The sequence below is a fragment of the Artibeus jamaicensis genome, unplaced genomic scaffold, assembly GCF_021234435.1.
Source record: "Artibeus jamaicensis isolate MK-2021 breed Jamaican fruit bat unplaced genomic scaffold, CSHL_Jam_final scaffold_847, whole genome shotgun sequence".
Taxonomy (NCBI): Eukaryota; Metazoa; Chordata; class Mammalia; order Chiroptera; family Phyllostomidae; genus Artibeus; species Artibeus jamaicensis.
The window spans coordinates 3,578,024-3,590,225 of record NW_026522057.1 but is presented as its reverse complement, the minus strand read 5'-3'; the positions used below and the strand labels follow the sequence as shown (position 1 = coordinate 3,590,225).

Genomic DNA, 12,202 nt, shown 5'->3' with positions numbered 1-12,202 from the left:
AAGTTGGACCCAAGAACGAACACACCAAGGCGCATCATCATTACATTAGCCAAGATTAAAATGAAGGAGAGAATCCTAGAAGCAGCAAGAGATAAGGGGACAGTCACCTACAAAGGAGTTCCCATCAGACTGTCAGCTGATTTCTCAAAAGAGACATTACAGGCAAGAAGGGGAGGGAAAGAAGTATTCCAAGTCATGAAAACCAAAGACCTACAACCAAGATTGCTCTATCCAGCAAAGTTTTCATTTAGAATAGAAGCACAGATAAAGTGCTTCTCAGATAAGATCAAATTCAAGGAGTTCATCATCACCAAGCCCTTATTATATGAAATGTTAAAGGAACTTACCTAAGAAAAAGAAGATAAAAAAGATGAACAGTGAAAGGACAGCAAACTCACAGTTATTAACAACCACACCGAAAACTAAAGCAAATTAAGAGGACGGCTAGATCAGGAGTGAACCATAGAAATGAAGATCACATAGAGGGTTAGCAACAGGGGAGTGGGAGAAGAAGGGGGGGAGAAGGTACAGAAAATAAGTAGCACAGACAGTAGATAGAAAATAGGGGGGAAGGTAAGAATAGTAGGGGAAATATAGAATCTAAAGAACTTGAGACACATGTTCATGAACTAAAGGGGGGAGAATGTTGGAGGAGGGGTGTGCAGGGTGGAGGGGAACGGAGGAGGGAAAATAGAACAAATGTAATGGCATAATCAATTTAAAAAAGTTTAAAAAAAACAATTGTGATGATTAAATGAGTTTATACATATAGACCACTAAGAACAGTTTCTAACTCATAGTAAATAAGCACTCAATAAATATTAGCTATTAATATCATCAAACTCATACTTTTTAGAATTTTCTAAATTTTAAATGGCTGCCCATTTAAAACCTCTTACTCAATGTTTTTTTAATGAACATACCCTAAATCCCTCAATAACGATTTAGCAACTTCAAGAGAAATGAGCTCCTCATTCAATTATTTACTCTAAAGAAGTAAAGCAGTTCTAAGTCCACAGACTAAGAGGGTAAAAGCCCCAGTTGCATACCTTGTAGCAGAGAGACAAAGGTGCAACAAGGAAAAGAAGTAAGTTTTATCCTTTTCCTACTGTATGACAGCTTGTTCCTGACAAAATTTCAGTACAGTGCACATCTGGCATACTTCTACCTGTGTCCTTGGATCTCCTACCTCACAGTACCCTAAGAGTCCAACATTGGTCCCCAATGTTACCATTATAAATTCTAAAATTAATTACTTGCTCTCCTCCAGTAAAAACTCCCACTTATTCAAAGCAGTTGATCTCTACTCCATTCAGAAGGAAAGCAGACAGCATCAAACTAATTCCTACTAAGATATGAATAACTAACTGAGCATTTAAACTTCCGATGAGTTAATAACCTTTATAAAAGATAAGCTTAAAAAATCATGGATGCAATGAAATACAAGTGGAAAAGAAATTATAAGTTAGCCCTGGCTGGTGTGGCTCAGTGGATTGAGTGCTAGCCTGTGAACCAAGGGGTCGCCAGTTCGATTCCCAGTCAGGGCACATGCCTGGGTTGTGGGCCAAGTCCCCGGTGGGGGTGTACACTGGAAGCAACCACACATTATGTTTCTCTCCCTCTCTTTCTCCCTTCCTTCCCCTCTCTAAAAATAATAAAATCTTTTTTAAGAAAGAGATCACAATTTAAAATAAGGAATCTAATATACAAATAGCAGGTCATTCTTCAAAGCTCAACCTTCACTTTTCTTACACCACAAAAATTCCAAAAATAGTCACAATACAGCTTATACAAAAATTGGGGGAATTTAGTGAGCAACTTCATTTGTAAACACGACTGTGATTTCAGAGCTATTTATTATAAAATTAAAGATTTAAAAAACCTCATTAGCTTATTTTTTCAATTCCTGTTATTACTTATTTTAGTGACCAACAAAGGGAAGAAAAGTTCACAACTCATTCAAATCTGTTGTAAGGTTTGTAATTAAAAGAAGAAAAAGTTTCAACAGGCTAATCTCTATATTCCTTGCTATAGAGAAGAAAATTTCCTTCAATTCTATTCTAGAAAATGAGAACTGGTCAGAGTTCTTCTCTTCATAATGATACTTTATATGTTTTACAGTAATAACACATTGCAGTTCTTTCTTCTCTCAGTTTAAAGTTCAGAATTTCTTCAACCAGATTTCATTTGAGAATCATAATATGTCTATTGCTCTTCTCTAGATTCTCTCCAAATATTCCACAAATATGTAATCTTAGATTCCTAAAACTGTATTCTAATTTCATATAAGCCACACTCATAGTTAGAACTCCATTCAGGTTACAAACTTAAGAGGTCATATGGTCAAAAGATATCTTTATACTATATGTGTGATCCTCAGCTTAAAAATATTTTACTCTATAGATAAGGGAGGAGAGATAAATATTTTGAGGCATTAACCACTAAACTACTTTCTATCATTAAATAAATACTACAATTTGCATTTAAACCTCACTCTACCTACTGAAATCTCTGTTTCTGAGCAGCTGGAAAGACTGATGAACACCAGTCTCTCTGACACTGGAACACCCAAAGCTGCATCTGCAGCTGTTATTTAAAAATCCAGACAGAATCTGCTATTAATACTTCCTATACTTAATTTTAAAAATATATAAATAATAAAAGTTCTCTGAGTAACAGGTGTCTACTGGTTCATTCTGTCCCTTTAAAGTATTTATGCTGACCTGTTTGAAACCACACAGCTCCAACTCACCATACAACATTTACTGAATACCATACATCAGTACCATCTCCACACATTCTGCGTCCAGGGCATTATGCCAGTAGTATGGCATCGGAGTTCACAAAGGACTAACATTGTGGAATGTGATCCCATCTTATCTTTTAGTGTTAAGTATGACACACCAAAATAAATGCTAAAGAAACAGCTCAAGCTGCTACATGTTGATGTCTATGGTTCAGCAGTCCTCAACGTATGATCCAGAGATACTTTCAGGAAATCTGAAGGGTCAAAACAATTTTCATAATAAGATGTTATCTGCCTTCAGCCCTGGCCAGGTAGCTCAGTTAGTTAGAGCATTGTCCCCATATGCCAAGGTTGTGGGTTTAATCTCCAGTCAGGACACATATAAGAAACAACCAATGAATGCATAAATAAGTGGAACTATAAGTCGATGTGTTCTCTCTCTCATTTATAAATGAAATTTTTTAAAGATGTTATATTTGCCTTTTTTACTCTCATCTTTTCATAAGTGTACAGCAGAGCTTTTAAGACACTGTACAATGGGTGATATTACAACAGACAGACTGCAGAGGCTAAGAATCCAGCTGTCTCTATTAAGCTAGATATTTTAAATTTTTGCAAAAATGTAAATACCAATCTAAGGGGGTTTTTTGGAAAATAGTTATTTTTCATGAAACATGTTATCGATATTTTAATTTTTCTTTGTTTTAATTTCTAATGCAATAAATTTTTAGATATAACTCATATAAACCAAAGCTCATGAGTCCTAAATAGTTTTTGAGAGAAAATAAAGTTTAAGAACAATGTTACACTAAGTCATCTCAAAGACTGAAGGTAACTGTTTCCAATATAGTATAATGTAATGGAAAGAGTAAGGGCTTTGAAGTCACTCAAAACAGCTTGAATTCTTTTGGGAGTGATAAATATGCTGTGGTAAAGATTTTATGGATTTATATATGTGTCAAACTTATCAAACTGTTCTATGTCATTTATATCTCGATAAAGCTGTTTTTAAAATAAAAAAGTAAAAATATTTGCAGTTTAGTAAGGATTAGTCAGCTATGACATAAAAAGAAAAATCACTGAAAGAATAAATTGGTTAGCTGGATATTATCAAAACTGAAAAAATATCTAAAGAACTCTCACAATGCAATAATAATAAGACACAGTACCATGAGAGGCAACATAATGTTTCTCTCCCCCTCTCTCTCTCCCTTCCTCTCTTTCTAAAAATAAATAAATAGCCCTAGCTGGTATGGCTCAGTGGTTTGAGCATATACCATATGCTACATGTCCTTGAGTTGCTTAACTTTACCTCAGTTTCCTATTTTATGATCTGAGGATGCTAACTGTACCAACCTCAAAGAGTTGCTGGTAGAATTTAATTAACATATTTTAAAATGATTAAATAATGCCTGGTCTAGTAGTAAGAGCACCATAAATACTAGCTATCAAAGCCAGTATTTAGTCACAAAAGTAACTTTTATAATGCCCTTAAGTCAATGAATAGTCAATAGTACTCTTTTAATACCTGATATTCAAAAATGGAAGCCCTAAAGGAACTGGGTCACCTTAGGCCAAAGATTAAATTACATCTCGGATGATGTAGACCAGCACTGTCCAACAGAACTTTCTGCAATAATAGAAATGTCTTTGTGCTATTCAATATGATAGTCACTAGCATGTGTGGCTAATATGACTGAGGAACTGAGTGAAAATTTTACTTGTTTTTAATTAATTTAAATTTAAATAGCCACATGATGAGGCTAATGCCTACCAATTAGACAGTAGAGCTTTAGAAGCCAGAAAAGTTCAAAATACATTTTAGAAAAAGTTGTTATAGTGGTCAAAATGAAGAGTTTTTCATCAAAATGAAGAGTTTTTTGGGTGAAACATCAAATTACCCAGGTGACTCAGACCCCCTTCAACCCTGATTTGGCGGCATGCGACTTTTGGCTTTTCCCGAACTAAAATCACCTTTGAAAGAAAAGATTTACACTGTTGATGGCATTCAGGAAAATCAACAGCGCAGCTGATACACAGTGGGGCAACTGACAGCAATTGGGAGAACTGTGTGAGGTCCCAAGGTGCCTAATTTGAAGGGGACTGAGGCGTCCCTGTCCTATGTACAATGTATCTTGTATCTTCTTCAATAAATGTCTTTACTTTGCATATTATATGGCTGGACTCCTTTCAGACAGACCTTGCTATAATATTAAATGTCTGCAAAATCATTAGCCTGAGGCCATTTACAAACCCAGACACTACTGGTAGATATTCTAAAGTCTTATTCTAAAGTCTAAGAATTTGGGCTAAGAGAAAAACGGGACAGGGGGAAGAAATCTTCTGCCCCATGTTCCTGAGTTGACAGTAAAGGATACAAAATCTGTCCTCTTTCATTCTAAAAATTATGAGTCCTTTTGTTTTCTACTACTAGAAAATGAAGAAGAGGAAAAAAATATGCTACATGCCTTATGTATGTATTCAATCCCATGAATCCTAACAGACCAGTGAGGTAAGCATTAACAATTCTATTATAGAAAAATTAGGAAAAGTGAAGTAATTTGTCCAAGATCATAGCAGTAATATGTGGCAGAAATATGAACCTGGATCTACCTGATTATATAAGGTTATATACCAGAGCTGCCTATGAATACCAACCCTACTACTACAAACAAAGCAACGAGAAGCTTTAAAATAAATCTGCCCTCCTCTGGTCATTCTAAATAGCAAGGTCATCAATATCAACAGGAGGAAAAAAAGGAAATGGACAGGAAATTCATCTGGGACACTACAAAGGTCTTCTGTGATGCTAAAATACCTCCATGTTCCCTTGCATATCCTAAATAGATATACTGGATCAATAATAAAAGGCATCTTTAAGAAAGGAGCATAACAAAAAAGAAAAAAATGAATGTGATAAAAGGGGTGAAAACAGAAAAAGATAACAAGTGGGAAAGATCTCATGTGGAAGATAGTAAATGAAACCAGAAACTACTCAAAGTGCACTGATAACCCAGTATCTCAGGCTGCATACACGTGAGCCATAAAATAAATCTTTTAATAAATGTCAGCCAATTTTGTCCTGGCTGGTGTGACTCAGTGGATTGAGCGCCAGCCTGCAAATCAAAGGGTCGCTGGTTCAAATCCCAGTCAGGGCACATGCCTGGGTTATGGGCCAGGTTCCCTACTGTATGGCACACGAGGCAACCACACATTGATGTTTCTTTCCCTCTCTTTCTCCCTTCCTTCCCCTCTGTCTAAAAGTAAGTAAATAAAATCTTTTAATAAATAACTAAATGTTAGCCAATTTAGAAATGCAAGAAATGCATGAGAGGCAACCAAACACTGATGTTTCTCTCCTTCTTTCACCTTCCCTTCCCCTCTCTAAAAATAAATAAATAATCTTTAAAAAAAACGATAATAATAAACTATGGCACTGATAATGCAAAAGCTATTTCTGTCACTGTGTGGGGCCAACCTGAGAGCATAAAATTATATTAATTATAAAAATAAACATGCAAGGTCTGTCCCCAAAAAGACCAGCCATTGTTAATATAACGAGAATGGTAACACCTTGTAACAAGTCCAAAGAAACATCAAATTTTGTTTTGCTTTGATCAAACCAAATCATAAAAAAGTTTGTTGCTATAACATATGAAGAAGATGTTATTTAGATATGTGTTTACCTGTCAAAATAAAGCAAATGTTCAAGGAAAGCTTTTGCTTTTTTCAGTAAGCTTTTGCTCTTATTGAATCTGTACCTGGAAATAAAATACAGGTAGGTATACCTCAGGATTCAAACTCATCATATGCAAACTCAGAAACCAAAGAGATTCTGCTAAATTTTTGAAGATTCTATTGTTTTACGGAAACTGAATCCATCATTATCTGAACTCTCACTCTTTGCTATCCAAAACTCAGGAACTGAATAAATACAGACGACGCAGTATTCACTATCCAGACTTTACTCAAACTCAAGATATGAAGGCAGTAGATTCAAACTGCAAGGCATGCTTGTGAATCCTATATACATTTTTAATATAATTTCACATGATTTACAAAATTGGGGTGTTTTTAAAACAAAATGTAAGTACTCTACAGAAACACTGGCTGCAAAATAGATGAGAGTATCTTTTTATACTGTATTTCTTAGTAGTTTGCTGGAACAAGTTATGAAGTTATTAACCCTCAGCTCCAAACCCCCAACCTTCTTCCCCATTTACTAGAACTGGGACTCTGTACACCACATTTCTGATTTGCTGCTGATTGGTATAAGGCTCTGCTGTATGGATTTAGAAGCCTTTTTGGAGTTACTACTTTAATATATGATTATTACAAGTGATTTTTATGAAGCCCAAAGAATAGAAAGAAAGGCACAAGTCTTTCCTTTTCCAGGCTTGCGTCCATCTTTAGTGCCCCCTCTGAGCAGAGCAATTCGGTTAAAATTAAAGAGTATACTTAGCTACTGGTATAAAATCTTTTGCAATAATTCTTTTAAAAGAAATTTAGTGGGCTTTTTTTTAGTCACATACGGTCTCTACTAGTAAAAATTACATGATATGAAGGTATTAATAAGAGGTATCTGTGACTCTCCAAATTATCTACAATAAACATGTATTACCTTTTAATTTTTTTAATGTGTGTCAGGCTCTATGCCAAGAGTCTTTATTTATCTCATTCTTTCTTCTCTAAATTAAAAAAAAAAATTTTAATTACACCCTGGCTGATGTGGCTCAGTGGATTGAGTGCCAGACTGCCAAGCAAAGGATCACCAGTTCAATTCCCAATCTGGGCCCATGCCTGGGTTTCGGGGCAGGTCCCCAGTAGGGGTGCATAAGAAGCAATGACACATTACTGTTTCTCTCCCTTTCTTTCTCCCTCCCTTCCCCTCTATCTAAAAATAAATAAGTAAAATCTTTGAAAAAATTTTTTCCCATTACAAGTTTATATTCAATATTATTTTGTATTATTTTCAAGTATATAGTATATTGGTCAGACTATCATGTATTTTACAAAATGTTCCCCCTGATATTACTAGTACCCAAATGGCATCATACATAGTATAGTATTAATGACTATATTTTCTATGCTGTACTTTACATCTCCGTGACTATTTTGTAACTTCCAATCTGTACTTTCAATTCCTTCACATTGGCCCTTCCTGGATTCCATCTAACTGAAATGCACATCTTCCATCTATGCAAGAAATGATTTACTGTATCACTCTTTCAGGTTTTCATTTAAATGTCACCTTTTCAGTAAAGCTTTCCATGACTACCCTATCAAAAAACACCACCCCTATACTTTCTATTCCTATTTTATTTTTTGCCTTAGCCCTTAGTCACTAACAGATACCTATTACTTATCTTGTTCATTAATTGTCCCTTCACCAGAATGTAAGTTCCATGATTATGAAATTTTTATCTGCTATGTTCACTGCTGTAGCCTCAGCATTTAGAATAGTGCCTGACAACATAGGCACCCAATATACTGAATGAATCAATGATACAGCTACCCCCGACACCACAGGTAACTGGTGGGTACTGCCATCAACACTGCATATTCAAGTCTGAAAGATTTCACTAAACAGATTAGATTGAGGTTATTTTATCAAACTGTGCTCTGGGAACTGCAGCAATCTCTCAGGGATCAGGATGAGGGGAGAAAACCGAAGCCTAAGCAATCAGAAAAGTCCCGTATTTATCTGTTTTTTTCATTGGATTTCACATAAAATTTAATTTGTAAATGATTTAGAAACTTTGAAAAAAATCTAAAACCACTGAGTTGTATATAACTTCGTTCCTAACTTATATTTTACATTTAAATTATTTATTATAAATGAGGATAACCTAGGTATCATGTTTACATCATCCTTTAGAAAGAGGTTAAAATTAGCATCTAATCTTATTTAGTAATCTGCTACAAAGGCAAACAATATTTACTATATATTTTCTAATTAAAACAAGCAGAGAGAAGATAAGGTTTTTTAAGAAATGAAAGTATAAAATTATGTTATTTCATGGATAAGAACATATGTAAACACACCAAATGATTAAGAAAAAATCCAAATCCCCTTACCCTCTGTAAGCAAAAATATCTTCTAACCCCACCGTATAGCACTATTTGACAAAAAAAAAAAACCTACAATATTTTATTCTGAACCTCGCCTTGAAATTATTCCTAATGTGACTTAACCAGCAAAACTTTAAAAAATATTACGTGTTTAGTAAAGAAAAAGAGAAGCACTCACCTTAATGAAGTTACAGATGGACAAGCCTGTCCATACAAACCCATCTGGCCACAAAGAAGAATCTGAAAAATAGAGAAGAGTTATTTATCAGATGCTCCAAAGTGAATGAAACTATAAGTCATGTTACAATTCTAATTAAAACACTCCAAAAAAAGGAATAGAAGGCTAAAAGGTTTACCATTTTCTGAACACATGAATCAAAAATGCAAAAAGAGGGCTTACACTGAGGAAGACAGACATACCAGTAGGCATTAAGAGAAACAGGCATACTATAAACTGTAATATCCAAAGGAGATGGAAACTCATAAAATTTTACAAATCATTATGTTTATGCAAAGAATGGGTCCAAACTGTTTAGTAGAATCCATCTACTCTTTAATCTAAGTAACTCTATCTTTACTGGCTTTACAGTCTGGACTTCACTGAGGCTTCATCTGAAACAGTTCCACTGCTCTAAAAAAAAGGGTAAAAATAGTAATGAAACAGAAAGAGCTCTGAATAAGACAGTTCTAGGTTCAAATTCTAGCTGGGACAGGATGGGACCTTGAAGAATTTATATAAAACCTCGCTGAACCGCAGTCTCTTATCTGTAACTGGGGGAATAATACCATCCATATAACTTTACTTATTCATAAGTAATAAATTGTGGGTTTGATATAAGAATTAAATAAATCAATGAACAAATGTGAAATTGTCTATTAGCACTACTACCCGGCACAAAGAGATCCACAAACGTCTACAGGTAACATGAATGAGAGAAGTTGGAATGGGTACATATATATATATGCATACATTACACAAGTGATGACGACTGTGAGCAACTAAAAACATGTTCACCCTTACTAAATCAGCTACTATTACCAGTTCTGGCCTATTGCTGCTAAACAGAACAGCAAGCCCAGTATTATAAGATTTTCTGATTTTTTCAAGAGAAATTAGATATCCAAATTTTTATTTTCAATCTCCTGATCTTTATTTTCTAAATACTATGTGAGCCAAACAAAACACTGGCTTTTGTCCCAAGTTTAGGATTTAGAGGCTGACTAAATTCTCTACATACAGTTGTCCCTGCATGCACTGAAGAGACAGACATTTCTATTTCTACTGGAATGATACAATAACTAGCTTGTTCAACATGCCATTAAAAATAACAAACACTAGATAAAATATTTTAAGTATCTTTATAAGTTAATCAATAGCATTAAAGAAAATAAGTTATGACCAAAGCCAAAAACTAAGTTTAAAAAAATTAGAAAAATATTCACAGGAAAAGCAACCAGCATTCATTCACTTCCAGAGCATTTTGTCAAACCCTATGATTCGGTTTGCAACTTTCAGTTGCAATTCTAAAGCCTACTGGGACCCAAGGTACAAGAGGCAAAGTCCAGGTGTTACCCTGGTGCAAGGAAAACTGTTTCTTACCCTTGGCACTGAGTGCTGATCAAGGAATGGGGGCCATGATAGCATGCAACAGTATCTTCCCTGATATTCACAAAAATAAGCTCCTCCTCACCTAGACTTTGGTTTAGAATTTTGTTTAGGGTAGTTCTCTGATTGGTAGTGTTCCCCACCCAACCATGACAGAAGCAAATGCGAATGCTCTCTGAGGAATCTGTCTTTGATTTCAGCATGGAAGAGTTCCCAAAGATAAGGTTCCAAAATTAATAAATTCACAATGAAAAAATCACAAAACTTGGAAACAAGTCACTCAGAATAAGATATAAATACAAGATCAGTTGGAAGAATTAAAATCTCAAAGACTTCAAGTATGGGAATTACTACATAATTTTCTCTACTTCTTTGCTTCATGGGTAATTTACCCACTCCTGTACTTCAACTGCCTGTATACAGATAAACTTCAAATCTGTATCTCAGGCAGGTGTCAATCACCTGATCTCTAAACATAAACATCTATCAAATTTATCATGTCCAAAACCGAATTCATTATCTCTCTTTAATATATTTCCTAACTTGATAAAATGGCTTTCAGGTTTCTAGCCTAACTCCTTTCATTTCCTTTGTTAGAGTAACACACTTCTTTCCAACTCTTGATTTCTATGAGGAAAAACTTCTCTAAATACTCCTGGGCTCTTAGCCCACTCCTCACCGAAGAGGTAAGTAACCTGGTTAGAGGAGAAAAGATAACTCCAGAACTCGACACCCAGGACTCTGTAAGGCAGTAATCTGCGTGAACCAACAACCTAGGCACCAGGTGGACTGTCCCATGGTCTAGACCGGGTTCTGTTAGGTGGAAAAGAGAAAATATAGAGTTAGCCTATTTGGCTTTTAAACCTAAGCCATATTCTATAATATTCTACAATATCATCCTTATCAGAAACAAAGGTAACTACTCCAAAAGTTACCCAGCAATTCTATTTCTACACACATGTATGTACATATGTATATAAGTATACATATATGTGTTAATTCTCTAGGGAATACATATATACATGTATATATGCATATGTATATATGTACATGTGTATGTACATCCCCAAGAGAATGTAAACATGTTCATAAAAAAACTTCCAGATGATGTTCATAGCACCATTATTCACAATAGCAAAAAAGCAAAACTAAGCCAAATATCAATCAACTGATAAATGGATCAACAAATGGTGGCTTTATCTACACAATATCCATAATATACAATGGAACACTATTCAGCCATAAAAAGGAATGAAGTACTGTTACATGCTACAACACTGATGAACCTTGATAGCCTTAGGCTAAGTGAGTGAAAGAAGTCATACACAAAAGGCTACATACATACTGTATGATTCCATTTATACAAAATATTCAGATTAGGCAAATACTAGAAATGGAAAGTGGATCAGTGGTTGCTAGGAGTTGAGAGAAGGCAAACAGGGGATTGGGGAGGAGTGAGTGCTAATAGGTTTCTTTTGGGCATAATGAAAATGTTCTGAAATTAGATAGTGCTGACTGCTGCACAACCTCGTGAATAAAAACCTTTAGTATAAAACCACCAAACTATACACTGTAAAATGGTGAAATCCTATGGTATTTTCTTTCATCTCAATAAAAAACTAGCTTACTAACAGTAATATTTTGTTTTTTATCTGCTGATTCTTGTTTTATTACTCAGTCAATTCAGAATTCAGGCAAGGGAAAAGGATCTTATATATTGAATCCCACAAATATCAACACCTTTAGAACCCCCAATTAGTTACCATTTACTACCAACT

General features: G+C 34.9%; 1 protein-coding gene across 3 annotated transcripts in view; it reads right to left on the bottom strand.

Annotated features, from left to right (window-relative positions):
* The window catches only part of FOXJ3 (forkhead box J3), a 105,879-nt gene that overhangs the window by 77,161 nt on the left and 16,516 nt on the right, over nucleotides 1-12,202 (bottom strand). For 2 of the 3 annotated variants that reach the window (XM_053660372.1, XM_037149310.2), the window contains exon 2: nucleotides 8,997-9,058. In XM_053660372.1, coding sequence (XP_053516347.1) covers nucleotides 8,997-9,040 — 44 coding nt within the window. In that variant the 5' untranslated portion in view covers nucleotides 9,041-9,058. Of the gene's footprint in view, nucleotides 1-8,996; nucleotides 9,059-9,238; nucleotides 9,341-12,202 lie in introns of those variants that run through there. The other variant, XM_053660373.1, reaches the window with a different exon arrangement.